The 26,962-nt window shown below is 41.1% G+C and overlaps 2 protein-coding genes across 4 annotated transcripts; one reads left to right on the top strand and one right to left on the bottom strand.

Moving 5' to 3' along the window:
• Positions 1-18: 18 nt before the first annotated feature.
• RAD51AP1 (RAD51 associated protein 1) lies at positions 19-7,041 on the bottom strand. The gene is made up of 8 exons (XM_059845990.1): positions 6,952-7,041; positions 4,249-4,298; positions 3,870-3,996; positions 3,162-3,271; positions 2,763-2,837; positions 2,204-2,353; positions 1,421-1,567; positions 19-536 (listed from the first exon to the last, which is right to left on the bottom strand). Exons 1-8 carry the CDS (start codon positions 6,969-6,971, stop codon positions 409-411), a joined length of 807 nt encoding a protein of 268 aa, XP_059701973.1. The 5' UTR covers positions 6,972-7,041; the 3' UTR covers positions 19-408.
• Positions 6,998-26,962, top strand: C5H12orf4 (chromosome 5 C12orf4 homolog). 3 transcript variants are annotated; one of them, XM_059845989.1, is made up of 14 exons: positions 6,998-7,131; positions 8,350-8,544; positions 8,797-8,942; positions 10,024-10,205; positions 11,629-11,728; positions 11,809-11,930; positions 13,132-13,238; positions 14,730-14,927; positions 16,441-16,569; positions 17,606-17,674; positions 19,161-19,363; positions 24,379-24,436; positions 25,647-25,714; positions 26,700-26,962. In XM_059845989.1, exons 2-14 carry the CDS (start codon positions 8,367-8,369, stop codon positions 26,790-26,792), a joined length of 1,653 nt encoding a protein of 550 aa, XP_059701972.1. In that variant the 5' UTR covers positions 6,998-7,131; positions 8,350-8,366; the 3' UTR covers positions 26,793-26,962. The 3 variants fall into 3 exon arrangements, with proteins under 3 accessions (XP_059701972.1, XP_059701971.1, XP_059701970.1); XM_059845987.1 differs by lacking the exon at positions 6,998-7,131 and adding an exon at positions 7,176-7,307; XM_059845988.1 differs by lacking the exons at positions 6,998-7,131; positions 17,606-17,674 and adding an exon at positions 7,174-7,307.

Raw genomic sequence — 26,962 nt, 5'->3', positions numbered from 1 at the left:
TACATTCAAGGAATACAGTTAGACATTATAAAGTATTTTATTTTAGTTCTTTTTAAAAAATACAACATTCTAAAAAACACTTCCCTATCATCATACTGCCGTAGTGCTGTCTAGACTATGTTAATGCCAAGACTTAGGTATTAAAGAATTAAAATTATCACAAACATCTCTGAATATAATACATCAAAAAGCTGGTGGCCAGATGTCCCTTTGATTAAACAACATTAGTATTCAGTAGAACTTAAAAGATGCCTAGCAATTTGCAGAATAAAAACTCATCCTAACATCAGACACATCCATAATAAGAGTCCTCCAAAATGGATGATTCCAGGATGCTGCTCACCCTCTGTTTATCAGCAAAACCCTTTCCACAGTCTTTTCCTCTGTGTGGCACTTTGTCACTGACCATTAACTGCTGGTAGCACTGGGATGGAGAGGTTTGACTCTTGCCAATCTGGAGAGGCCAAGTCTTAGGCAGTGAGTAGGTGACTTAACAGGAACACATTTCACAGAGGCACTACTGCTTCCTGATGGAGCTGGAGATTATTTTAAAATAAAAAGAAGGTATTAGAAGTTTAAAGGGGGAAAAAAGTATCATATTACTGCTGTCTTCTAATAGTTTTCCCATGAAGGAAAGCAGGACAAAAGAAGCATTCTGAAGAGTGCAAAAAGGTCCAAACCACAAAGGCACATGGAAATCACTCACCAGGGATTCCTCCCTCTGGGAGCCAGTGCAGCAGGAATGGTGCACAGGTTAATTACCCAGCCACACACTGCAGCAACACTGGGCAACTGCTCCCAGTGTCTCAGCCATTTTCAGGCACTCCACAGAGAAATACTGAACACAACTCCAATGGGGAAACGAGGACTTTAGAGAAAGGAGCCAAACAGAAAGAACCATGTACAGAAAAGAAGAGCAAATATGAAGAAAAATCAAGAATCAGCAGTCAGCAGCAGCATGCTCAAACACCTTGAGAATATGAAGCTTTTAAGCATTTGCTTTATTAGAGCAGCTAAAATACTCCAGCATTTTTTTAATATTCTTTGTTTAGAATAGATAATAACTTAGCACACACCAGAAATAAAGAAAGCTCTAAATAAGAGAGAAATGGGCATGGAAAGGATCTTTTGATTAAGGTCTGATCCACAGTTTGGAAAACATTTTGTAATCCCCATGCAGCTAAAGCAGTTAAGGATAATGCTGCAAATGACACATAGATATAGCTCTTCTTCCTTCCTCTCTTTTTTGTTTTAAATCTGTCCAAAGAAAATCTCTATAAAATGTATAAAAAGGGCAGGAATTTTTTCTTGGAATAGCTTACTTTTTTGTTTGTTTGTTTGATTGTTTTTTTAGAGAGAGAGATTGCTAAAAGCTAAATTCAGCTCATGTATGTGTCTATACCTGCAGCCCCACCCATACCTGGCGGAGTCCATTTTGGCTTTTTATCTGTGACAGGACTTGATGCATGTAGAGGCCTCCCAGCTGCTTCCAAGGGACTGGACATCACCTTCTGCCTTGGCTCAGAGTTGTCTTCCATTACCCAGGAAGGAGAAACTATAGGTGATGCTGGGATGGAAAAGAATTACTTTAAAAAGATCCTCTTTAGCAGAGAAATGATTACTTAAGATGACAGATCACTGCACAGCAGAAATAATGATGGTACTAGACTGTCCCATCTTGAAGCAGTAAATATTTACACAGACACCTTGCCTGTTAGAGAATGACAGAGACAGGGACGCAGCTTGCTCTTCCAAAAGATGACAGTCACAGGAAGGAAAGAAGGGAGGCTACTTGCTTTTTAAAATAAACTTAAACAAAGCCAACAGTGAAAGCTCCAATACCTGATACTACTCCAGAGTCACTGTTTTGACACAAACCTCAGAAAACAACTGCAAAAATTAACAGAGGATCTTTAAAGAGATGAAACTTTCCTGGACAAGGAGGCAGAAGGAACTTCTCCTGACACACAAATGCAGAGAAGCAGTGACATTTTGCTGGTCTGGGAGTGAATAAGCTACAGTGTGTAAATTTAGCATGAAAGTGCAAATGAGATGTCACGAGTATGAGGGGATAATGCTTCGGTAAGGGGGGAGTAAAGAAAAATGCAGTCAAAGAAGCACGAATTTCACTAAAAATCCAAACTAAATGTAGTGCATCACATCCAAAGCACATGTAAGGAGAGGGTTTTGGTGGAGAGCTTACTGGGTACAGACTCTGGCTCAGAATCAGGATCATGGGCTCTGTCATCACTGTCATCCACCAGTGACTTATGACGTGCTGGAACTTTGGTTGCTGCTGTCCTTTGCCTCCCATCACACTCGGGTGCATCATCATCCATAACCTGATTGAGACCTACAAAACAGAAAGTTATTAAATCAGCTCAAATTCACAGTAAATCTGTTTTCTTCCTCTACAATAATTTGGTATCTGAGTGCCCAGAATTCATTTTGGTGATATGAAAGTTACACTGTTCAGAAACATATCACCTGTTTTCATGTGCTTCTCATTTTATTTTCTCATTGTCAAATTTATCAACATTTATCTGTAATCAGGCAAACAAAACAAAGACCAAAAATTCACTAATCCACAGGTTTGCTCATTTTCAGACAAGGGCCAAATTCTTAAGGAAAGAATTTACACATCCTTCAACCTTCATTTAAGATAAAGACCCTTTTTTCCACATAACCAAAAAAAGAAACCAATGGAAACAAAGAAAAGGTACTTAAAAGTTTTTTGTGAAAAGAGTGTGAGAACGACTTACCTAAAAGTTCACTGTCTACACTGCAGTTGGAAAAAGGGGATCTCCTCTGTGTATTTTCTGATTCAATATTCTTACCTGTTTTGAGATCCAGGGAAAAAAATGAAAAATACTATACAAAAACACATTATAAAAAGTAAAAATAGCAAGAAATTAAAATGGCTGAAGTTTTTATCTGTCTCTAATCCAAGTATATATTTGGAAAATCTTATAGAAGAGTTATTTCTCTCACAGAAAAAAACCCCCAAGAACCTAAGAAAACAGGTAATACCTAGAAACTCTCTCTTGCCATGACATCTTGAAAAAAAATATAATTTTCAATCTATTTCAGTGTAAAATAAATTCCCATGTTCAAATTCACTGCATATAAATAAAGAGTGTTGCATGGAACTGTAAAGTAACCTTGTTCTTCTGAATTTTGCACTTTTTGGGGATCTGCAGATTTTCCTTTGACAGATAAGGCTAAGGCAACTTCCAAATCTCTTTTATAAAGTTTCTCATCCAAGGATAACCTAGGGAAAAAATGACATGTTAAATAATAAAACAATTACTTGAGTGTTATAGAACTATTTCTTGCTCAGTGAACTCTTTAAACTTCAGGTACTTGTGAAGAGATTAATATTTCAATACATATTTATAGCATATTTTGTTACAAATATTACATTTTAAAATTATTTAGACAAAACACACACTAACTTTTAAAGCACTCTATACTTTAAACCATTATGATTGTAAAACAGTATGTGTGCATATATATACATATATATAAAAATATGAACTATTAACTGGCATTACTACAGGAAAAAAAATTGATTGCCTTTGCTTGAAATACGACACCAAAATGTAATATTTAAACACAACTCTACCAATAAAAATTAGATTTCTCTTTTTCATTGACACTGACAAAATCAAACATTTCTTTATATTTGTCCTGTTTAAGAGTCCCTAAGAAACTCGGAATTTTTAGAGTTATTTGAGTCAAAATCTTGATTACAGTCATGTACTACTTGCTTGTTCTCAGCTGCTTAAAACTCTAGGGGAAAAGAAACCAAACCCAAATATTCTTATTGAAATCCAGTTTTACATAGAGTTGACCACAACATTTCTTACCTCTTACTAAGTGTCTGTGCCTGTGATGGAGTCACTTCTTTGAGCTTTTTTGACTTCTCTTTTTTCTCCTTCTTTGATTCTTTGAGCTGTGTTCTGGACTTTTTGCTTGAAGGTGCAAAGTCTTCATCTGTTGGAAAACAGCAACAAGCTCTCATGAGTTTTCCTATATTCTTAAATTTCTTCATTTTCATTGCACACTGAAAATATATCAAGATAACTTTTTCTGGAAATTAATCCTATTTTAAAAGAACACAACAACTATAACTGCACTATCCTTTAAAGTATTTAAAATGAAAATTCAATGGACTCTCTTTTATATGTGCTTTTATGTAAGTGGCAATGATTTCAAATTCTTGATGTACAAGAACATCCCACTTACCATCATCTTCCAAATCCCCAAACTGAGAATAATCAACAACCTTCTTGTTCCTGTGGCAAAAAAAAATATATATACACTATCAATCCCTTCTGACTGAGCATCTTGATTTATTAACACGTTTGGGTAGATCATGTTTTACAAGGAAAAAAAAGCAATACATGTTCAGGTGGACAGAATCACAGAATCATGGATTATCCTTGAGTTGGAAGGGACTCACAAGGATCATCCAGTCCAGCTCCTGGCCCTGCTCAGGACACCCCAATAGTTCTACCCTGTGCATTCCTAAGAGCACTGTCTCAACACTCCTGGAGCTCTGGCAGCCTTGGGGCCATGACCATTCCCTGTTCCAGCGCTCCACCACTGTAGGCAAGACTGGGGGTAGCACGGTCGGGATGGACGGAGACAAGAGATCTCTGAAGCCAGGTCGTGGAACTTGTGGTTTATTGCAAAGGGCGTGGGTACAGGGCCCTGCTGGGAGCTGCCAGCTGCAGCTCGGAGCAGGCCCGAGAGAAGAGAGAGGATGAGAGGGTAATAACGTAAAAGGCAAGAGCTAAGAGCATAGAAAAGTAAGTAAGAGCAAGAGAGCAAGAGTAAGAGTAAGAGTGCAAGAGTAAAAGCAAGAGAACAAGAGAACAAGAGCAAAACCAAGAGTATAAGAGAGCGAAGTTCCCGTTACAATACAATATATCATCTTCTGTGTTGAATATTCTGATTCTCACTAACCAATCTAGTACAACATACAAATCCTATAGCATTTACATACAGCCTATAAGAATCACTACATTACCATATTGTGCTACATTTTAAACCCTAAAAACTACTCTTCAGACCCCTTCTGCCAAGCCGGCAGGGTCTGCTCTGACCCTTGGACCTGCCTGCTTGCAGAGGGTCTTGTATCATCCAAAGGGGATTACCGTCAGCCGGCCACACCATTGTTTTCCTGTTGTTCAGTAACTAAGGGATGTCAAAGCTTGCTTTCATTTCAATCTCGCTTATAGTTTCTATATTCTCAAAATCTTTTGCCAGGCAATCATATTTGTAAGGCTTTCCTGTTTCATCTTCCCCAACACACCACCACTCTCTAGGGGAAGAACCTTTTCCTGATATCCACCCAAACCCTCCCCTGGCAATACTCCAGATGTTCCCTGGGCACAGAGAGCAGAGATAAATCTACAACCAAAGGAACTGTACAGAATGGCTCATTAGGAATAGCTTGCAGATTTTTTATTTTAATGACTCCACACCCTCTCTGGACAATCTCTTCAGGGCTCGGTCACTGCCCATGGAAGAAGTTCTGCCTCCTGCCCAGGTGGAACCTCCTGGGTTCAGTCCCTGCCCGTTCCTCTGCTGCCATTGCTGGGCCCCTGGAGCAGATCCTGGGCCCTGCTCGGAGCCCTCCCTGCAGACAGGGACACCCAGGGCTGAGGGCCCCTCTCAGCCAGGGCTCCTCTCGAGGCTGGACAGCCCCAGCTCCCTCAGCCTTTCCCTGCCAGAGATGCTCCAGGCCCTAAATCATCTCGGCAGCCTCTGCTGGCCCCAATCCAGGATCTCCCTGTCCCTCCTGTGCTGAGGAGCCCAGGACTGGACACAGCACTGCAGATGTGCCTCCCATGGCTGGGCAGAGAGGCAGGATCATTCCCTGACCTGCTGGCAATGCTCTTCCCAGTGCACCCCAGGATTCCATTGGCTTTCTTGTCCCCCAAGGCACTGCGGGCTCATGGACAGCCTGTTGTCCACCAGGACCCCCAGGTCCTTCTCAGCAGAGCTGCTGGCCAGTACATCACCCCCAGCCTGTGCTGATGCACAGGGCTATTCCTTCTCATGTGCAGAATACTGCACTTGCCTTTGTTGAATTTTAGACACTTCTCTGCCCACCTCTGCAACCTGTCCAGGTCCCTCTGAGGGGCTGCACAGCACTCTGGGGTATCAGCCACTCCTCCCAGTTTTGTGTCATCTGTGAACTGCTGAGGGGACATCAAACCCTTCTTCCAAATCATGGATGAGCAATTTACACAATAATGAGCCCAGTATTACCCCACCCACAGGGCTGCATCCAGCCCTGGGCACAGCACAGGAAGGACAGGGAGCTGCTGGAGCCAGGCCAGAGCAGGGACACCAAGGGGATCAGAGGGATGGAGCAGCTCTGCTGGGAGGAAAGGCTGAGGGAATTGGGATTGTTCAGCCTGGAGAAGAGAAGGCTTTGGGGTGACCTCATTGTGGCCTTCCAGTGCCTGAAGGGAACCTACAGGAAAGATGCAGAGAGTCTTGACAAGGGCCTGGAGTGACAGGACAAGGGGCAATGGCTTCCCACTGACAGAAAGGAGGTTCAGATTGGATATGAGGAAAAAAATTGTTCCCTGTAAGAGCTAGTGAAGCAGAAGTTGCCCAGAGAAGCTGTGGTTGCTCCATCCCTGGAAGCGTCCAAGGCCAAGCTGGATGAGGCTTGGAGCAACCTGGGATAGTGGAAGGTGTCCCTGCCCATGGTGGGGGAGTTGGAACTGGATCATCTTTAAGGTCCCTTCCAACCCAAACCATTCTACGACAAAACCCCGGGGGACATCACTAATGCCAGGCCTCCAAAACAGCTCTGTGCCACTGACCACGACCACTCACGACCGCTGGTGGAAAGGGGCCACCCTGGGATCCCCCAGAGTTCCCGAGGGGATAGGGCGAGCCCCTGGTCCCTCAGCCCCGCACACGCACCTCCTGGCCGGCCGCGCCATGCCCGCCGCCGCCGGCGCCGCTTGGCGCCTTCGCCACAGGCGCAGCGCCGAAAGTGCCGCCGCGGACGCGCAGCTGCGATGACGGGAGCGGGGAGGCGGAACATCCCGGCTCCCCCTTCCCCGCGGCCCGGTTAACCCGCGGTTGTCCGCCCGGAGCCAGGTGAGCCGGGAGAGACCGGGCCGGGCCGGGCACGGCACGGCCGGGAGGCTCCCGGTGCCGACGGGCGCTGCCGCTTCCAACGGAGGGAATGCGGGCACCGGGAGCTCTCCGCGGCGGGGAGGGGGCGGATGGGCTCCCGCAGGCCGTGTCCTGCCGGTTTGAGCCTGCGATTTCAGGTGCCCTTTGGAACAGGGGTTTGTCCCCCGCTCCCTCTCTGTCAGCTTCCTCCCCACCTCCTCGCTGCATCGGGGAGCAGCAGAAAGAGCGTGGTCGGGTTTGCATTTCCCAGGATTTCCCTTTGAATCCCACTCTCAGACAGGCCGGGACACCGCCTCGCATCAATATTGGTTGTCCTGAGATGCTTTTGAAACTGATTTGTTTCGTCTGTGTCTAACACATATGTTTGTTCACAGAAGAACCCACCCCCAAAAAAGAAACCGAAAACAAAACAAAACAAAACAAAAAAACCACCGAACCCTAAACCTGTGCATTCTGCTGTAGAATTTTTTATTTTTATTGTTTTTTCTTTTCCTCGGGGTGTGGTTTTTAGCACTGGGGAGGGTTCGGGTGAGTCAATGTGTCCAGCTTTGTAGGTGAGGTTAAAAACAGAGGCCTGTGAATGAGCTGAGGAACCCTGTGAAGGGTAAAAACACCAGCACAGTTATCTCAGCCTGTATTTTCACTCTACACAGCCCCCTTGCATCTCTTTTGGCTTATTTTTAATCCAGGTTACAGAAAGACAAAATCAGCTCTTTCTAAAAATCGTTGCAAACATCTGCTCCCCACTCCTCAGGCCTTGCACCTGCAGAAAGGAGGAAATAAAATCTCTGTGCACTCTGCAGGATGTCAGCTTTTGCAGCATCCATGACAGAAGTCAGGGTGTTTTGGTTAATTTTCTGTTTATCAGGATTCCCATCTGCCCTGCTTCTGCTTTTAAGTCAGGAGATTTTACACTGTAATTTTTAAGAGCAATTACCCAAGTTTATATATTGACACACTCAAATATACTTTAAAAGCATTTGATATTTTGGAAACTGGTATTTATGCTTCAGTTCCAGATGCATGTATTTGGAAGTCAAAACTGAGTATCTATGAAAATTTTGGGGGGTTTAAGTATTTTTGGCTGTTAATTATTAGGAAAGCCATGTCTTTTCATTACCATTTTTTACTTCTGAGTTTACAAAAATGTAATTCTTGCTATTTTCATTTCTGTTGCAGGAAACAAATTCAAGAGGATGAAGCCTAATAAAGGAAAGACTTTAACTAGAGAGAGAGACTATGTGTACAAATTTAGTGCTGGAAATGAACATTTGGTGCTTACTGTGCCTCTCAAATTCCCTGTGCAAGAGAATATCAGTCATTTGCATGGACGTCTGATGGTTCTGCACAGCCTGCCATGCTTTATAGAAAATGGTATGAACTGATTTCTTAAATTAACCTCATATATCCTTGTCCACAAGTATCTTACAGTTTGCTCTAAGAAACCAAAAGAACAGTGTTTTACTGGAACAATGTTTACAAAATCAGTTTTTAAACAGCAGAACATTAGAGAAAATTACTGTCAGTGCTAGCAAGTGCTAGCAATGAAAAGGTTTTCAGGTGAAAAATTTTACTTATAGATTTCCTGGGTGATTGTTGATGGACCATTTCTTCTTGTTGTAATAGACCTGAAGCAATCTCTTAGTAAATTTGTAGAAGAGGAAACCATAAAAGATTATGACAGAGAAGCTGAAGTGGCTCTGGAAGCAGTGAAATCAGGAAAAGTAGACATCAACCAGCTGGCAGATATTTGGGCTAAAGCTTATAAAGAGGTAAGATTAAGGCTGGAAAGTTAATATTAAAGGCTTGCTTTGTGAGAGTATGTGTGTGTGTGCAATCACAGTTGTGAGGATGAAATACTCTAATACACTAAAATTCACTGCAATTCTTGCAGTTTTTTCTTTTTATCTGAAAATGAGCATCAAGTCTTCATTCTACAAGTTCTTTGGTTTTTCTTAAATTTAATAGAGTAGAAAGATAGAAAATGGAGAGGCAAAATATGGAGGTTTGTTCATTCAGCAGTTGATATTTAAACAAATATAGGCATAAGGTTCATAGTGGCTTAGAATTAAAGCAAGAAGTAATGAAGTGACACTGCTATCCTAAATCTCAGTAACAGCAATTAAGGCTAGAAGGAGAAAGTGTATAGTTGAGAGAGACTTCAATTCATTTTTGGGTCATTATTTAGGAAGGCTGAGGCTTTAGTTGGAATAATGTCTCCAGTTTCACATGGGATCTTAAAAATAGTGGAGTGCAAAGGAACTGGAGGAGTCCTAGTGAAAAGAAAAAGTAATGAAAAAAACTGCAGTATTTAAAGAAAAGTTTATAGGAACGAATTTGCTTCTCATGAAATACAGAAAAATGTGAAAAATTCCGTTTAAAGTTTGCAAAACTGGCATTCTTGGGCTGTTCTTTGTTCAATAAAAATAGCCTTTCTTAAATCAGTATTGTTGATGGAATTGTTAGTGACATCAGCAGTTAGTCATCCTCACTAGCAAAGCATTTTTGTTTGCACAGCTGGTGTTCTGGGCCTTATCTAAAATTCATCAGGTGCAAATATTATTGTGGATATTGCTGTTCTTTCTGAGCTGGTGTTGTGTGAAAATTGGTAATTCATTACTGTAGTCCAAGCCTTAATGATTCTGACTTTAGTTGTTTTGAAAGATAAAGAATGGGAGAGGAGAAAATTGAAAGCTAAAGTAGAATGCCAGGAAGCTTAAATTAGGGAAGATAATTTATGTATGGTACAGGCTGTGTTTGGACCCCCATGGTTTTACTCCACCTTCATGAGGGATCTTTATATGTTGTCCTAAGAGGTATCTTATCCTTTAAAATTTCTTGCCTTTTCTGTAGACAACATTAGAACATGCCAAACCTGAAGAAACCAGCTGGGATGAAGATTTTGCGGATGTTTATCATGATCTGATCCATTCTCCAGCTTCTGAAATGCTGTTAAACCTGGAACACAATTATTTTGTTAGCATTTCAGAATTAATAAGTGAGAGGGATGTGGAGCTGAAAAAGCTACGTGAAAGGTATTACTTTGTTTTTATTATTTAGGTTCTCCTTTCTCTTATTAGATAGGGGTACATGCCACTGGGCATGTAAACTCATAGGACAACGTGTGTAGCTTGTATTTGTCTGTGTAAACCCAAAGTCAGACAACACTCAGCTGGCACAAGAGTATTTAGAGCAAGGGGGAATGGCTTCAAACTGAAAAAGTAAAAATTTAGATTGGATATTAGGAAAAAATTCTGTAGTCAGGGTGTGGTGAGGCCCTGGTACAGGTTGCCCAGAGAACTTTAGCTGTGGCTGCCTCATCCAGAGGTGTCCAAGACCAGGTTGGATGGGGCTCTGAGCAAACTGGTCAGGTGGAAGGTGTCCCTGCCCATGGCAGGGGTTGGAATGAAATGAACATTCATGTCCTTTCCAGCCCAAACCATTCCATGATTCTTTGATGTTATTAGGGTGGCCTTCTATTATTTTCAGTGACAGAGGAGAATATAAGTTTTGATTTCCAGAAAGCATCGAGTTTGTGTTGGCACACAGTTTGTAGTAATTGGGAGTGGGGCTGTGGCCGAGCCTCGTCCCCTGTGGGCTACAGCTGTGAAAAGCAGGTGACCAGCATTATTGAAGGTAAATGGAGTGCCCAGGTGCACTGGCCAATCACAAAAGGGACACACAGGTGCAATGCATGTAAGGTGAGGGGTGTAAAAGGTTGGGCTGAAGGACAAGACAAGCAGATGTTTGTCTGCACTTTCTGAAGTGATGTTACTCTGTGTGGGTTGAAGCTTTCTGAAATGGCATGGTGGCACCCTGTGTATTATGGTTGTCTCAACTGTGACAAATGCTGTGACAAGTTTGAGTCTGGAGTTCTGGAATAAGCTTGCATAGCTGCAGGTGACTCCTTTATCCACGAGAGGGAGCACGTTGAGCGTGGATTTTTCTTTTTGTGTCAAAGTAATTCCAGTAGGTCTGGCTTAGTATTCTGAGTAGCAATATTCCTCTTGAGCTGTGTGTGTTTAAGCTCACATTAGACAATGCATAATCAGTTCGTCCTATGGTTTCTTCTGGACTGAATTGTAAGTATTTCTAGTTTGGTTGTCAATGTTTGCAAGGTGTTAGCAAATCTTTTACTGCTATTGCCTCTTCTCAAGTATGCATACAGAAGAAAGAGCAGTATTGTTTTAGAGCTCAGGTGTAATGTAGCTGTGAATTAACTCTTTTGGAATTTATCACATATCACAGGCTGTCCCAAATGAAGGTAAATGTTGTTCTGTTTACACAGGAGCTGACGCGTGTCCCTGACCTTTGTAAAGCCAGTTTGTTTTGTGGATTTTCATTGCTATATCTGTGACTGTTCATTCTGTCAGTAACAAACAACCAAGTTTGTTGTTGTATCACAGCAAAGGGTGTTCTGCTGCCAGTCTTCGAATTCTGTGTTTGCTTCTCTTTCAGGCAAGGAGCTGAAATGGATAAGGTGATGCAGGAGCTTGGGAAGTCACTGACTGACCAGGATGTGAATTCCTTAGCAGCTCAGCATTTTGAGTCTCAGCAGGTAACTAGAATATGCCCTGCACATAATCACCTTAAAAAGAACACCCACACCACTCAAATTATCACTGCTCTCCTTGTCAGGATTTGGAGAACAAATGGACCAATGAATTAAAACAGACTACTGCTATCCAGAAGCAGGAATATCAGGAGTGGGTGATAAAGCTTCATCAGGACCTAAAGAATCCCAACAACAGCTCAATCAGGTATTTAATTCTTCTGTGATGCTTAATTCCAGCTGAAATAGTTCAAAGGATTTGCATTTACATAATATTTTAAATAGGATACTATAGTCCTATTTATTATGATATGATAATATCTATAAATAATTTGCTTAGGATAATCAAAGGCAAATAGACTGTCATAAAGAAATATGTATAATTTCAGGAGTTTCTTCATTGTGTAATGTTACAACATCTCTGTACCAGAAAGTGTTGTAATGCACTAAAGTGCAGCTTGACATGAGTGGAATTTCCTCCTATTTTGCCTTCCTCTCCTATAGCTGTCTTTAACACTGTTTCACAGTGCTTTCTGTTACCACCCAAGCATGGAGAATAATGGTACTTTAAAAAAATGGTAACAATGGTTTGAATTAACAAGCCTCTATTCTCTTTCTGTATGTATGTCACTGGACTGCTAAAAAATGGAATTTTTTAGTGTGAGCACTTGTGGAGAGAGTTGAATGAGAAGCTTTCCTCTATTTGAGGAAATGGGAGGGAAATTAGAATTTGTAAATTGGGTGGGATCCTTATCCTTTATCACTAGGACATTGCTGCTTGGCAGTTGAAATCAGTAGAATTGCTTGCAAGTTTCTAAGAGAATTTTGGAGGTGAGGCACTTTGAAAATAGAAACGTCTCACTAATGCAGAGACAAATTGGATGCTGTTCTTTCATGTATTAGGAACAGTATTTGTTGTATCACTATCAGACAGTTGAATTTAGGGAAAATATTAAAACTGATATCTGAAACGTTTCCTGGTAGTTTGAACACTGTGGAACATTTGATAAATTGGTTTTTAATCGCCTGTTTTGTGTGGGAAGAAATGCTTTATTTAATAACTTCATAAATAGGTTTTGGCTGCTGTAAATAGGTTCAAGAGAATTCTTTTTGTTTTCCTTTTAATCCTACATTCTTACTATGTTATAACTAGGTATTGGGACTTATTTTTAATTCTCAGTCTTGGAACGCTTTAGAAATGGGCCAAGTAATATAAATCTAACAGTGAGGTTTCCTCTTCCTGCTGCCAGGAAGGCAAAGGTGAAACCTCATGAATGGAGGTCATGCTCATAGGTTTGATCTCATGGTTTCCACAGACCAGCTGAGAAAACTTGGGATAACTTTCCCAAAGTTGTTGGTCTTGAATAAAAATTAGGATTAACTTTTTGGTACTTTTCTTATTATTTTAGTGATGAAATTAAAGTTCAGCCCAGCCAGCTGAGGGAATCTGTGGAAGGAAATGGGAGAATCTATGAAGAGCAAAGGCTGTTAGAAGAAAGCTTTACTATTCATTTAGGTAAGTGGAATAAACCCAAGTAAAGCTGGTAATAAGTAATGTATCCAAAGCATTTATTATTTACACTATTTAACTCTCAATGTGTATAATCCATAGTTTGGAGTTGGTTTCTGTTCTTTACATGTGTAAAAGAACAGCATAAACTGTATCAAGCAATGTCTGAAATGGTTGGAAATCTTAATGGAAGACATTCTAGGAGCAAATTTTCACCCATTCTATTTGGGTGACTCATGTGGAAAAGCACAGCAACAGCAAAACATACTACCTAAAAATGAAGCTTCAACTTTTCTTACATTTGGTAGGAAAATGTGTTTACGAAATTTACTTCACACAATCAGTTGACAGCTGAATAGGTACTTGCAATTTGTGTTTTTGTTTGTTCAGTAGAGTCTTCTTGAGCTGTTTTGACCATGTCACATTGTGCCAGAGTGGTTTAGGTCACTTAAAAAATCACCAGCAAAGGCATCAGCCTGAGGAGGTCTGATACAAATTTGCAAAAGAGCAAAAACATCCAAAGGGAAGGTTCACTTTTTTACTATATAGCTAAAACACAGAGGAAAATTGGTTTATAACCAAATCTAAAATGATTTAGGCAGAGATGGTTAGCAACAGTCCTTCCCAGAATCACAAATTTAGGAATTTGCAAGCTCTGAGAGGCATCTCTGTCAGAGGGAGATGCTGGTGAAGCCTGCTGTGGTGCAGGAAAGCTCCAAGGACATCCCTTAGGACCATGGGGTCACGAGATGATTGCCTTGAGTCATTTGGAAAATGTTCATCCTCAGGTTGAATTGCTGGACTTTCCAAAACTCCAGCAGCAATGGTGCTGTTCCCCTTGGGCCATGGGTCAGGTAGGGGATGTTTCCAGGCTGTGACGGGTTGACTGATGATCCCTTCCTCTCCGTGCAGCTCCCACTTCAGCCATGCAGCAGTTCCTGGGATGGCCCAGGGGTGCCTCAGCACCCAGCTCATTGCACAAATGCTAACCTCCTGAGCTTGTGGAGTGGTTCTGAGGAGGGTGGGGAAGGGTACTCCACCACCACACATCTGTATTTCATCCCTAGCCCTGCAGTACTCCTCAGGAAATACTGCTTCACAGAAAGAGTTGGAAGGGTCTGCCCAGGGAGGTTCGGAGTCCCCATCCCTGGAGGTGTCCAAGGAACATGGTGCTCAGTGGGCTGGTGACATGATGGGGATTGGGCACAGGTTGGACTTGATTTTGAAAGTCTGTTCCACGCTTAATAATTCTGTGATTCTGCAGTGGGAACAAGGCTCATTTCAGGCACACCTCATTTTGTGAAGACACTGTTTTTATTGCTACTTTGTGAATTGCTGGTGTGTCTGTAAAACCGAATGTGTTTGAGAACTTCCTCTTGGTGTTACTGGTTACAGCTCCCTTCCAGATTTTTAGGGAAGCATTTTGTGCCCTTGCATTTCAATCTGAGTCCTGAGTTTAGACTTCCACTGGGATTGAGCCACATGTGCTCTGTGCAGGAGCTCAGCTGAAGACCATGCACAACCTGAGGCTGCTGAGAGCTGATATGTTGGATTTCTGCAAACACAAGCGCAATCACCGCAGTGGGGTGAAGCTGCACAGGCTTCAGACTGCCATGTCCCTCTACTCAACTTCCCTCTGTGGCCTGGTGTTACTGGTGGATAACAGGATCAGCTCATACAGCGGAATAAAAAGAGGTGAGCCTGCTAATGGGAGGTATCATACCATGGAAAATGACTAAAATAAATTAGAATAAAATCTGGCTGTCTTTTCTCACAGAGAAATATTCTTTGTAAAATTAAAATTCAGTGGAGGGCGCTCATGCTTTGCATATGGTATGGCAAAAGGGTAACAAATGCAAAAGAGATATGGATGAGGATGGGGGATAATGTGCTGTTATCTCTCATCTCTTCCCTGCATTTTGTGACTAACAATATTGAAGAGGACCCTTCAATATTGATTTAGACAAATTTATTATAGGAGTTTCCAACTCTTTAATACCAGATTATCACACTGAAACCTATTTGCAAAAATGAAAAAGAAATATGCCCAGATTTTAAAGTGTTAGGTAAATATATATAATTATCATGTCCTTTTGATACTGTGAATTCTGTTAAAAATGAACAATAGGAATATGACTTCCCTGCTCCTGGAAAGTTTGATTAATAGCAATTTGGAGTGCATGTCTTTTGATTAAGTGGGCACTATGATGGTGTTTTCTATCAAGGTTAACCAAAGAAACTTCTGTTTATTCCTGGTTGACTTTCCCACTTCTGTCTTGAAGTTTAATACCAAAACACTTGCAGGCACACAGTTTGTGGTAATTGGGAGTGCAGCTGGGCCTCATCCCCAATGGACTATAGCTGTGCAGGACAGGTGAACAGTATTGAAGGTAATGGGACATGGAGTGCCCAGGTGTGCTGACCAATCATCAGAGGGCACACAGGTGCAATGCATGAACCATGAGGGTATAGAAGGTTGGGCTGAAGAATGAGAACGGAGGATGCTTGAAGCCTTCTGAAGTGATCTGGTGTTACTCTGTATGGGCTGATGCTTAAAGAATTTGGAAATTGTGTGGTGGTACTCTGATGGCTGTCTCAACTGTGTCATGTATGCTGCTACAAATACACTTGGAATGTCTTTTTTTGACTATTACTTGTCATTGTTCTTGCATGCCATTAAAAAAAAAAATGCACAGTAGTGCTTGATATTTCCTGGAAACAGTTGGAATCAGGCTTGTACCAAGAAGGGGAGGGAAGTGTACCAGAAAAACTGCAGTTGCATTTGTTGATTGCTGTTGATGGTTTCCAAGTAGTTGAATTGTAAAGTATTATTTTGTACTTATACTTATTTTGCAGGTACTTTTTTATTGTTTAAATATTTAAATGAATAATAAAAGGAGAGTATCTGGCTTTATGTTAAATTTTAGGTGATGAGAGAAGACAAATTTAAATAATGCCATTAAACACAAAATGGCATCTTGTAGCCACCAGCTAGATCCTGTAGCTACAGTAGAGGGGAAGGTATGGGACCATGTCACAATCTGTCAAATATAATCCTCAATAAATTTCAGAAGAGGAGTCTAGTAGGGCTTTATCTGCTTTTGGAGAGTTTGCCTTTATAGCTGGATTTACTTGATCAGTAGAGTAGAATTACATAAGGTTACTGAGCACAGCCTCAGGACATGCATTTCAATCTTTTTTTTCCTAGATTTCGCAACCGTTTGCCAAGAATGCACGGATTTCCATTTTCCTGGAATCCAAGAACAACTTGAAATTGTCCAGAAGGTTGTACTTAAGGCCAGAGCACAGCGTAGCAGCAAGACAAAAAGACACCACGGTCAGTGACAACCAAAATTACCCTCCTTGAAATAGAACAGTGGTCAGAGGGATGTTTGTGGGCAGGGCAGAGTTGATGCCACTCTTCTGCAGTTATTTCATCTGTAAAATGGAATGTTTGGGTTCCTCAAGAAACTGTGAAATTTACAGAGAATGTGATTTTCGGGTGGTGTCTTTGCTGCTCCTTTAAAATGAATCAGCATATAAAAGTCACATTTTAACAGCATGGGAAGTGCATCAGGCTATTCTGCTTTCCTAAATTGCCTGTAGCAGCATAAACTTTCTGTCTTTGCCTTTTTATTGCAATTTACATTGAAATCTTTAAAAGTTGCAGAAAAAGGAGTTTACTACTTTTTCTCCCTTCCTTTAAAGTGAATGCTGAAAGCCAAATTAGAAATTGACTAAATGTGTATTTAGCTTTCTTGTGCTAGCCAAAGCTTTGGGAATGGTTTTCCTTACATTTGTGTTTGCAAATGGCTGGGAAATGCTCTGACCACATGGTGTTTAGGCAGTGCAGTTGTACATCATGTAATTTTGTTTTCCCTCCAAAGAGCTACTTATGTGATTTAAATGCATCCAGAACATGAACAAATCTGAGTACACAGAAAAACAAGTTCCCTTGAGAACCTGCATATTGCTGCACCTCAAGGGAAATGGTGAAAGCTGATTTATGTAAATCTCTTAGAAACAAATTTGTTTTAATTTATTCCATTATTGAGAGAGTAATAGCAAAATACTATGTGGTTGTGGGGGCAACTTCGAAAGTTTCATGTTATGTCTGAGAAATATTGTTTGCTGTTGTCCAAATGAAGAAATATCATGGGATGATAAGTAAGAAGGGTGGGGATTTGAGGTAGGATTCAGTTTGGGGTGTGTTGAACACAGCAAAAACTCTACCCATCCCCCTTGCAGTTTGGGGACTTTATGGTAACTTCATGGTCAAAATTCAAGCCAGATATCAGTACATGAACCTTTTCATGCCCAAGTGTAATTAATGGAGGATATGATTAATATTTGTTCTGTGTGTTCATACACAGAAAACAAAATCAGTGGGAATGAAGATAAATTAAAGAATATCGAAAGAAACCAGTCGAACATTTTGCCAGGTGAGTTGTGTGGCATAGACCCCCTCTTCCTGAAGCAAATTGTGTTTTATACATCCACATTTTTAGCTCTAAAGTCAGAACATAGATTATAAACTGAACCCAAGCTGACCTCAATCAGAGGAGAAGGATGTTCCTGTGGCTGAGGCAGAGAACTGGGTGTCAGGACATCTGGTTTCTATTCCCAGCTTTGCCACTGCATCACATGGTGTGGGGCAAATCACTTCTCTTTGCCTAAAATTTCCTTTTGGAATTTGAGGGTGAAAAAAAAAAAAAAAGAACTCTGAGCATCTATGGGGAAAGGTGAAACTTCAATACTAGAAGCTAATTTTATTTTTGAAAATGGCTATATGTATATTACTGCTGTGGTACAGAAAAGCAGTTTTGAGTGGATTTTTTGACTTTCAGAAATCCCTCTCTCAGGGGAAGTATCTTCTGTGTATATTGTGATGTTTAGTAAGGAAAGCTGCTGTGGAATTTGAAGATGAATATGCAGTTGAAGGGGGGAGGAGTTAAGTCCATACAACCCATGGTTGAGTGAGGGCTTATTAAAATTGATTTCATGACTGTCTTAAATATTTTTAGTGGGAGTGGATTATAAATCAACTTGGATCAGGTAAATCCAGGTGTCTTGTAGCAGTGGCCTGTGTTACTGCTTGTTGATGGTCACTGCTGGGGATTCCTGCCTCCTTTGCAGTCATCCTGAAGGAGTACAGACCCATTCTGTAGCTGTTTCAGTTCAAAGAAAGGATCTTAACTTCAGTGGCCAGTAGGAATAGGTTTGAAGAAAGATGTTTATTTGACTGAAGCAGTGGGGGCATTGCACACCTGCTTTTCCCTTGACTATACTGTGGACTTTGGATCTCCAGTGCAAAGGAACAAAGGAGAGACCTGGATTGCACTGCCTCTCACCTTTAATAAATGAATACTAAGTCTAAAAATACCCCCAACAAGATGTCTTGGCTCCTTTTTTCAAACAGCTCTGTAACTTGCATTCCCAGTACTCTGAATTATTTTAAATTCTAATGGTCACTGATCCCTTTGTGTTCCAGTGCCATATCTCAGTTGTTACATTACCCACTATCTTTTTCCACAGGCTCCGTGCATCCTTTATTTGAGCCCATCCTTTTTTGGCCTTTCCGCCTCCCACATCTGTCTGCAATTCCGTGCTTGCATTGTGTATTTTGAGTATTGCACCTCCTCTGGGTTTGTTTTTCTGTTTTGTGCTATATAGAGATCATATCCTGTACTGGCACTGTTATGGCTTATTGCACCATGTGGCCATGATGCCAGTGGAACCCATCAAAGCAGGGGACAGTGTGGGATGGATGTAAAACAGTGACAGTCCAAGAGATTTTAGATCTCCTGTGTACGTCCTCATCTCTGCTGTGTACTTATATTTGCCTTTTATCTTTCTTACACTTCCAAACAAATGGATTTCAGATCGCTACCATGACTTCTTACCTTCCTGGTTTGCCTTATTGTGCAGGAGAGTTCTACATCACACGGCACTCAAACCTCTCAGAAATCCATGTTGCCTTTCACCTGTGTGTGGATGACAATGTCAGGTCTGTGAACGTGACCGCCCGGGACCCGGCCATCATGGGGCTCAGGAACATCCTCAAGGTCTGCTGCATGCACGACATCACCACCATCAGCATTCCCCTCCTGCTGGTGCATGAAATGTCAGAAGTAAGTAAATAGAAACATTTGGGCTGATTTTATATCCTTGGATTTTTTTCCAAAGGATGTGTTTCATGCCGATTTAAGCCAAATGGGATGGTTTTTCTCACTCACAGGCCTCTGCCACACCACATGGTACTTGTATCTATGTGGTGACCCAAATTAAGGAGCTAGACCAATTAAAAACATCTCAGCCAGCTGCATCTCTCAGTTTTTATTCCTGTCCCTCCTTTTGGACAGTTCACTTCCTAGATCCATCTCACTGCAGAGGTACAAGTATTAATAGAAGATGGGACTACAGAACTGAAAGTTCTTGCTTAGGAACTCTGAAAGTAGAGTTGCTGATGCAGTAGTGATACCAGATCCCCCCTCTTTTAATTATCATTATCTGTAAACATTAAAACTAAGTTTTGGGAGCAGTAGGCCTGGCAAAGCTTGGCTTAGAGTTCTGTAAATCTAAACACTACCTTTACCTTCTGTAAATCTTCTACCACCTTGGCCCTACACAGGAGCAACCAAATTTCACCTTCCCTTTGAACTGTCTCCTCCTTCACTGCCTAACTTCTGTCCCTGTTTCCTCTCTAAGTCCCCTCAAATACTGGCTGGGCAAGAGGCAGTATATTGCTGATGCTCTTTGTGTTCTTACTTCTGTGCTGAGTTTTGTATTTTCTCCTGTAGTGGGACTCTGCTGTAAGGCTTGTCTCTCAATCAGCTGTAACATTTCTCACTGCACAGCAATTTAAAACTATTGGCAGCTTTTCTCTGTCACACCTGGCTCACAGAGATGAAAAGGGATGGGAAGGCAGGGAGTACAGCCATATGCCTCCTATCCTGAAGAGCTGTAAACCTAAAGAAAGTCTGTAAACCTAAAGAAATGAGAAAAGAAAGAGAATTCTGCCATCCATACAAGGATATCAGTAATAATTACAGTCTGTTGGAGAGGTTTCTTTTTTAAATAACCCTCTGATTTTTCACTTTTAGATTCAATATTGCCTTTCCTTTGTGGAAAGTGGCTGACTCACAGCAAGATAAATGTTCACCAGTGGATTACCTTTAACAGTGGCAGGTTTTATAATGGACCTTACTGGAACCCAGAGTAGTAGTCATCCTTTTTTGCAGGATCAGGGTCTATTATCATGAAAAGCAAGCAGTGGAAAAGGTAAAAAGACACAATAATGAAGCTTCTAAAGGATGTATTTCCATACATAAAAGTAGACTTTTAGGAACAGATTAGATTATTTATGAAACTTTTCATCTATTGTACTGGGACCTTATTTTTGGGCACAAGTGCAAGTAATCAACATGCAGGACAGCAGCCTGGGTCACTCATGAGACCCAGTTGCTGTGTTTCAGAAATTTATTAAATATCCTGACCTTTTTCTTAATCAAGGTGCCACCTGATTATATTCTTCTGGGTTTTGTTTCCTTTAAGCTTTGTTTGTTTTAGCTTCTGCTTGCATATCTGTATTGTAAACTACAAATAAAGCACGTGATCAAGTGTTCAACACACCTTGAGATGTGTGAAACTGAAGAATTACCTTCTTGTCTAGTACTGGATTCTTAAAAGGTCCTGGTAAAACAATTTACCTTTTGTATTAAGCTGTTAAGTCTTAGCAGAGTTAGCAGAAGGTGAGCTGGATGGTAACTTAGTGTTAAGGCACAAGTGCTTTGTATGATTTGCATTAGCAGCTTGCTTATTACAGTGTTTGGCAGCTGGCTGACCTGGTTTGAAACACACAAATCTGTAACTCCTTGTTGAGGGAGAAGTGAGTAATGACAGATTTCTGAAAGTTACCCTGAACTCGGTGCCTTTGGCAGTCGCAGTTCTGACTCTGCATTTACCACCCACAGAAGAACATTTTTGTGAGGTGGTTAACCAGAAGCCCAGCTGCAGAGATGTTTCCATGCTTCCCTGGGACAGGCATTCATTACCAGTGTTCTCTGTGCTTTTTCCAAAGGTCTTCTCCCAATGTAGATGGAAGAGTGGTGTTTATAGCCTCACAAAAGTAATTACAGTATCACAGACTGCTTTGGGTTGGAGGAGACCTTAAGCTCATCCTGTCCCATCACCTGCCATGGGTAGGGACACCTTCCACTCTCCCAGGTTGTTCCAAACCCCATCCAAACTTTCCTGGAATACTTCCAAGGATGGAGCAGCCACAGCTTCTCTGGGCAACCTGTGCCAGGGCCCCATCACCCTCCAATCTAAACCTGCTCTCTGTCAGTTTGACTATATGATCTCAATGAAGCCATTAGATTTCATTGTTATGTCTATGAAAAAAAAAAATCAAGAATTCTGTTTTCCTTTGTTTTTCTTATGGCAAGAACAACCAAAACAGATCCCTCTGGTCTGATCATTAAATTAAATTAAGGAAGGAAACTGGATTTGATACCTGAAAAAGGCAAAAGCAGGCAAGTTTGATTTCAAGCCAAGTGAGGTGTTACTGATCACTGGAATCTGCTATAAACTGGGGAATGAAATGGCTCTAGCAGCCAGGCATTGCTAAAAATGCCAGAGCTGGCACTCTCCCTTGGTAGTTTCGACATTGCTGTTGTCCACACAGCAACAGTGACAAAAATATGGCTCTTCAGTGATCTCAGTGCAGTTGTCGTTTATTACCATAAATTAAGACAAAATTGTTTTTTTAAAAAATAGAAATGAAAGGAGTGTAAGCTGTGTAACAAATATTTATGAACATAGTTTATGTCCATAGAGTGGTTACGGATGGGTGTATTGACCTCAAGTGTTTCTCATCTGAGTTTCCTGCCTTTAAATTTATATCAGTTCATCCGGTGTTTAGGATTTGGACAGATGCACTGTGAGTTAAACACCTTGCTAATTAGTACTGAAATTACCCATTGAAGTTTAGTTGGAAATATTTTTCCACATGATGTATGTGGACTTTACTGTTTTACTTTCTTGATTATGACATGTTTCTGTGAAGGCCCAAGCCCTAAGCAGCCCCATGTAGTGAGCCTGTCATAAATTCAATGAAAATAAATCAAAGGGATTGCAGCATACCTTTCTCACTGTGAAAAATATGTGAAAGACCAGTGAAGCTGGTCTCTCCTCCCCCTCTTTTTTTTTCTAAATGAGTCAAAGAAATCTTAATTTGACAAAATGATTGCATCTTAAAAGGGGTTGAAGTGTCTCTGCTAGTGAAAAACACCCAAAGTTCCAGGTGGGGTTTTTTAACTTTCTTGAATGCTGTTTTCCAAAACTCCCTCTAAGAGGTGTGCTGCTTGCTTTTTTGCTTTCTTCTGTCCTTCTCTTTATTTTGCATTGTTGCTTAGCTGAGCCTCCATTTCCACACCAGAGAAAACTCCTGGTGATGTGGTGAATTCATGAGAACTTTGGTGTGTGAAGATGGATTAGAATTGAATCACTGCTATGTCATTTTCAGTTCTTCTGGCTTGCATGGAGCAACATTCTGTTATTTCCCTGGATGCCCACAAAATTTAATCTCTGTTCCTCTAAAACAATCCAGGGAATGGTGTCATATCCTGCTGTGTGGATCAGTCTGTTTAAGGCTCACTTCCCATCACTGATTGCTCAAGGTGCTCCTGGGAGAGTATGTTCTTAGTTACTTGTTTCTTACTAAGCCAAAGCAGTGATCAAAACCAGCTATAAACCTTACTTGTGGCAGAAAGCGCACATGGGCAGACGAGTCATGATAAACACAAAGTGTTTCTTCCAGAATGCTTGAAAATTAAAGTCAAAAAGCAACCACAACAAAAGTACAAACCCAAACTTGTCCAGCACTATTTTGTCTGATTAATGTGGTGTATACACTAAAAGCAGCATGTAGGGATGCAGTGATTTATATAATGAAAGCTTTAAGAAAAGATATTTCAAACTTACCCACTTTTTAACATACATTGTATTTTGGGGGGGGTCGCAGAAGATCCTCCCACCTGAGGAGGAACTTTGGCTTTCAGTAGTTGTTTAATGAAGCCACATATTCAGTTTATGAGTTGTGTTATCACTGAGTGTTCTTAGATAACCTTGCCTCTCAAATAACTTTCTTTAATCCTGAAATTAAGCTTTCTGATAACAGATTGCACTGTCTGTTTGACATTGCAAAATAGAGACTGGCTTTAGTGAATAGAAAAATATGTAAAGCTTAAGTTTGAAAAGGTACATGGAATGATAAATCAGTTTCCACATCTATATTCCTGTATTCAGAGTAGGAAGTGCACATCTTCATGTTGAAGATGACAGCAGAAACAAACAGATTTTGTTTTCTTCCTGAGAAGTGTTTGCAGTGAGTCATTCTGCCTCTGATGGAGTTACATCATCGTGGTGTAATTGGCTTTTTGGCACACAGCCAAACATGTTTCATGAACTTTAATCTTAAATGATTTAGCCCAGAGCTTGTAGCCATATCTTAAACCACTGTGGTTTTCATGTCATGTTTTGCTATTTAAGTTTAGGTAAGGATTTGCTGGCTGTTGCTATCTGAAACTCCTTCATCAGATGCAGATGATTTGTTTGTTCTCACTCTTACCATAAATGCATCTTAAGGAGGAAGGGCTTCTTCCAGTTCCAGTATTAGAGAGAAGGTTTTACTGAAGGTTGTGGGTATGCCAAGAAATATTAAACAAAATCAAGAACAGTTAGAAGTCATCATTGTGCTTTTAAGATGTGGTCACAGGACCCTGCCTTTGATTGCTGAAGCATGAACCTGATAATTATCAGTCGAATATTAGACTTTTTCTGGAGCTCCACAGGGGAATTGAACAGCCCAGTTTCCAGTGGGTTTGACAGCATTTTTATTCAACACCTCTGTTTGAAAATGTTTAATACTGTTCTGACACTGGCTCTCCTAGCAATAAGGAGTGGTGGTGCTTTTTTGGTCACCTGTAAGGTGTGTACTTCTGCCTAGAATGTTCTGAGAACCAGGTTTCAAATCCTGCTTGAAAATTATGTTCTAGGGCAAAAAATGTATTGCTTTTAATAATTTCCCTGCTATTCTTGCTGGTTAGATTTGTGGGGCATTGAGGCTTTTTATTTTTTCATTTAGGAGATGACCATTCCATGGTGCCTGAAGAGGGCAGAGCTTGTGTTCAAGTGCGTCAAAGGTAGGGGAGTGGAGCCCCAGTGGGATCTGGTGAGCCAGTCCAGAGCAGGAACATGAACTCAGTAAAGGTCTGGAGCTGCTCTGCTGGGAGGAAAGGCTGAGGGAATTGGGATTGGTCAGCCTGGAGAAGAGAAGGCTTTGGGGTGACCTCACTGTGGCCTTCCAGTGCCTGAAGGGAACCTACAGGAAAGATGGAGAGAGACTCTTGACAGGGACAGGACAAGGGAGAATGGCTTCACACTGATAGCAGGTTTAGGTTGGATATTAGGAAAAAATAGTCCTCATGACTCAGCATGACTTTCTGTCTTTCCAAGTGGTGTTTTTACTTTAGGCATTTTTTTTTCTGCTGTACTTAAGTGGTTGACCAAATCACTTTCTTTCAACCACCTGCTTGAGGAACCTCTTCCTGTAGTAATTAACCTTTAGTAGTTCATAATGGATATGTTATTTATATCATCCACTTCTATTTACCAAGTATTTTTCTGAGTGTCCTTATTTGCCACGAGAGGATTCCTGTGGCTGTTGGTAGTTCATTACTTGAGCAATAAATGAGTGCTGAGCTTTTCCCCTATAGGATCATAGAATTGTTTGGGTTGGAAGGCACTTTAAAGATTTCAAACCCCTGCCATGGGCAGGGACACCTCCCACTATCTCAGGTTGCTCGGAGCCCCATCCAGCCTGGCCTTGGACACTGCTCCAGGGCTGGAGCAGCCACAGCTTCTCTGGGCGCCCTGTGCCAGGGTCTCGCTGCCCTCACAGGGAACAATTTCTTCCTCATATCCGATCTAAATCTCTTCTCTGTCAGTGTGAAGGCATTTCCCCTTGTCCTGTCTCTCCAGGCCCTTGTCAATAGTCTCTCTCCATCTTTGCTGTGGGCTGCCTTCAGGCACTGGGAGGGCACAGTGAGGTCACCTCTGTTTCTCAGTGAAAGGAAGTCATGGAAAGAACTCCTGACACTTGGAGTGTTTGGAGAAACCCTCACTTCTGCTGTGTATCACTGTGTTGCACAGATAATTCTTTCCTCAGTGTAGGTATTCTGCAGAACTCATCATTATTACATTTTTCTACATTTAATTCAGATTGCCCAAGTCTGATTTAAAGGCAGTTCCCACCCTACTTGTGTGTGAAAGTTCCCTCACTGCCTGCACATGCTGTAACTGCTGGGGAGTGTTGCACAGGTAATCCAGACAGTGTCAATGCTGCTTTTTTAGGTTTCATGATGGAAATGGCCTCATGGGATGGAGGGATTTCTCGGACTGTACAATTCCTGGTACCACAGGTAGGTGAAACCAAAGTCATATCCAATCTAGGAGACTGCTGGTAAGAAGTCACATGTCAGCAGATCCAGTTCTGATTTTTTTTGCTCTTGCCTGCCCCTTTTGTGTTTAAATTAATCTATCTGGTTTTGTTTCTTTGCCTATAAAAGAGGAATAAGGGTGGGTTTATATTTTTGAATACCCAGTAGTATTTTCTGAGAGGATGCTAAAATTTCAGACTGGGAAATTCACCTTTAAAAATAGTGAATGCGTCACCTTTGAAAAAGGTACTTTTTTTTCTATTAATTACATTTTTATGTTAATTACTCTGATGGCCTAACCTTGTGTTACATTACTTGAGTTGTTTATTAGTCATATTGTCTAACAATATGGAAAGCTGCAATGCAGAAAGTTCAGTCATGCTTTCACAAAAAAATTATTATTCCAGGTATTTCAAGTTAGTTCTGGTTTAGATTCTGAAATTATTTCTTTCTGAAATTTGGAGTTCTAGCTGATCTTCAGAAACAGGAAGATATCCAAAGATGGCCAGCATGAGGTTTGTTCTAAAAAGCAGTAAAAGTAGAGTTCCTGACAGGAAAGGAGTAACATTTATTTCTTGACAAACTAGAAAGCTGCTGAGGAAGGGTTGGATACCAAAAATAAATTCCAAATTTGAAGCTAGTCTTGAAATTAAGAGAGCAGGAGTCCTGTAGATAACAAACAGCACTGTCCTGCTTACGTTTGGCAGAAGCAGTGAATCCCTGGAACAAGAAATCTGCAGGAAATGGCTATGTGGGTATGTCACATAAATATACAGCCAGTATTTTAGGTCAGTCTTTTAACTGAATTCAGTCAGATTATAACACAGTTTGAAAATTATGTTTGTTGGCTTCTGAACAGCAGCAATTCTCTTAAATACCAAGAAACAAAGTTGAGAGAGACTTAATTCTTCCAAACTACAAAAAGACAAAGCTTACCTGTGTGTTGTGCTTTTTTTTTTTCCCCCAGACAATTTCAGAGGAAATGTTTTACCAGCTGAGTAACATGCTGCCACAGATCTTCAGAGTATCCTCCACACTGACTCTGACCTCCAAGCACTGATTTCTGTGGGGCACTAACCTGTATCCTATTGGCAGAGGATGAGATTTAGGAGATTCTGGACTAGGATGTCTCTTTCCTGTGGACTCATGACCCCAAAGTGGCATTTGTTGCTATTTCAAGAATTGTGTTGAAATAAAAGAATAAATGTTGTCTGTTCTTGGCTGGTAGCA

Source organism: Haemorhous mexicanus, chromosome 5 (genome assembly GCF_027477595.1).
Source record: "Haemorhous mexicanus isolate bHaeMex1 chromosome 5, bHaeMex1.pri, whole genome shotgun sequence".
Classification (NCBI taxonomy): Eukaryota; Metazoa; Chordata; class Aves; order Passeriformes; family Fringillidae; genus Haemorhous; species Haemorhous mexicanus.
The sequence above is the reverse complement of the archived record's forward strand: the minus strand, read 5'-3'. Positions and strand labels throughout refer to the sequence as shown.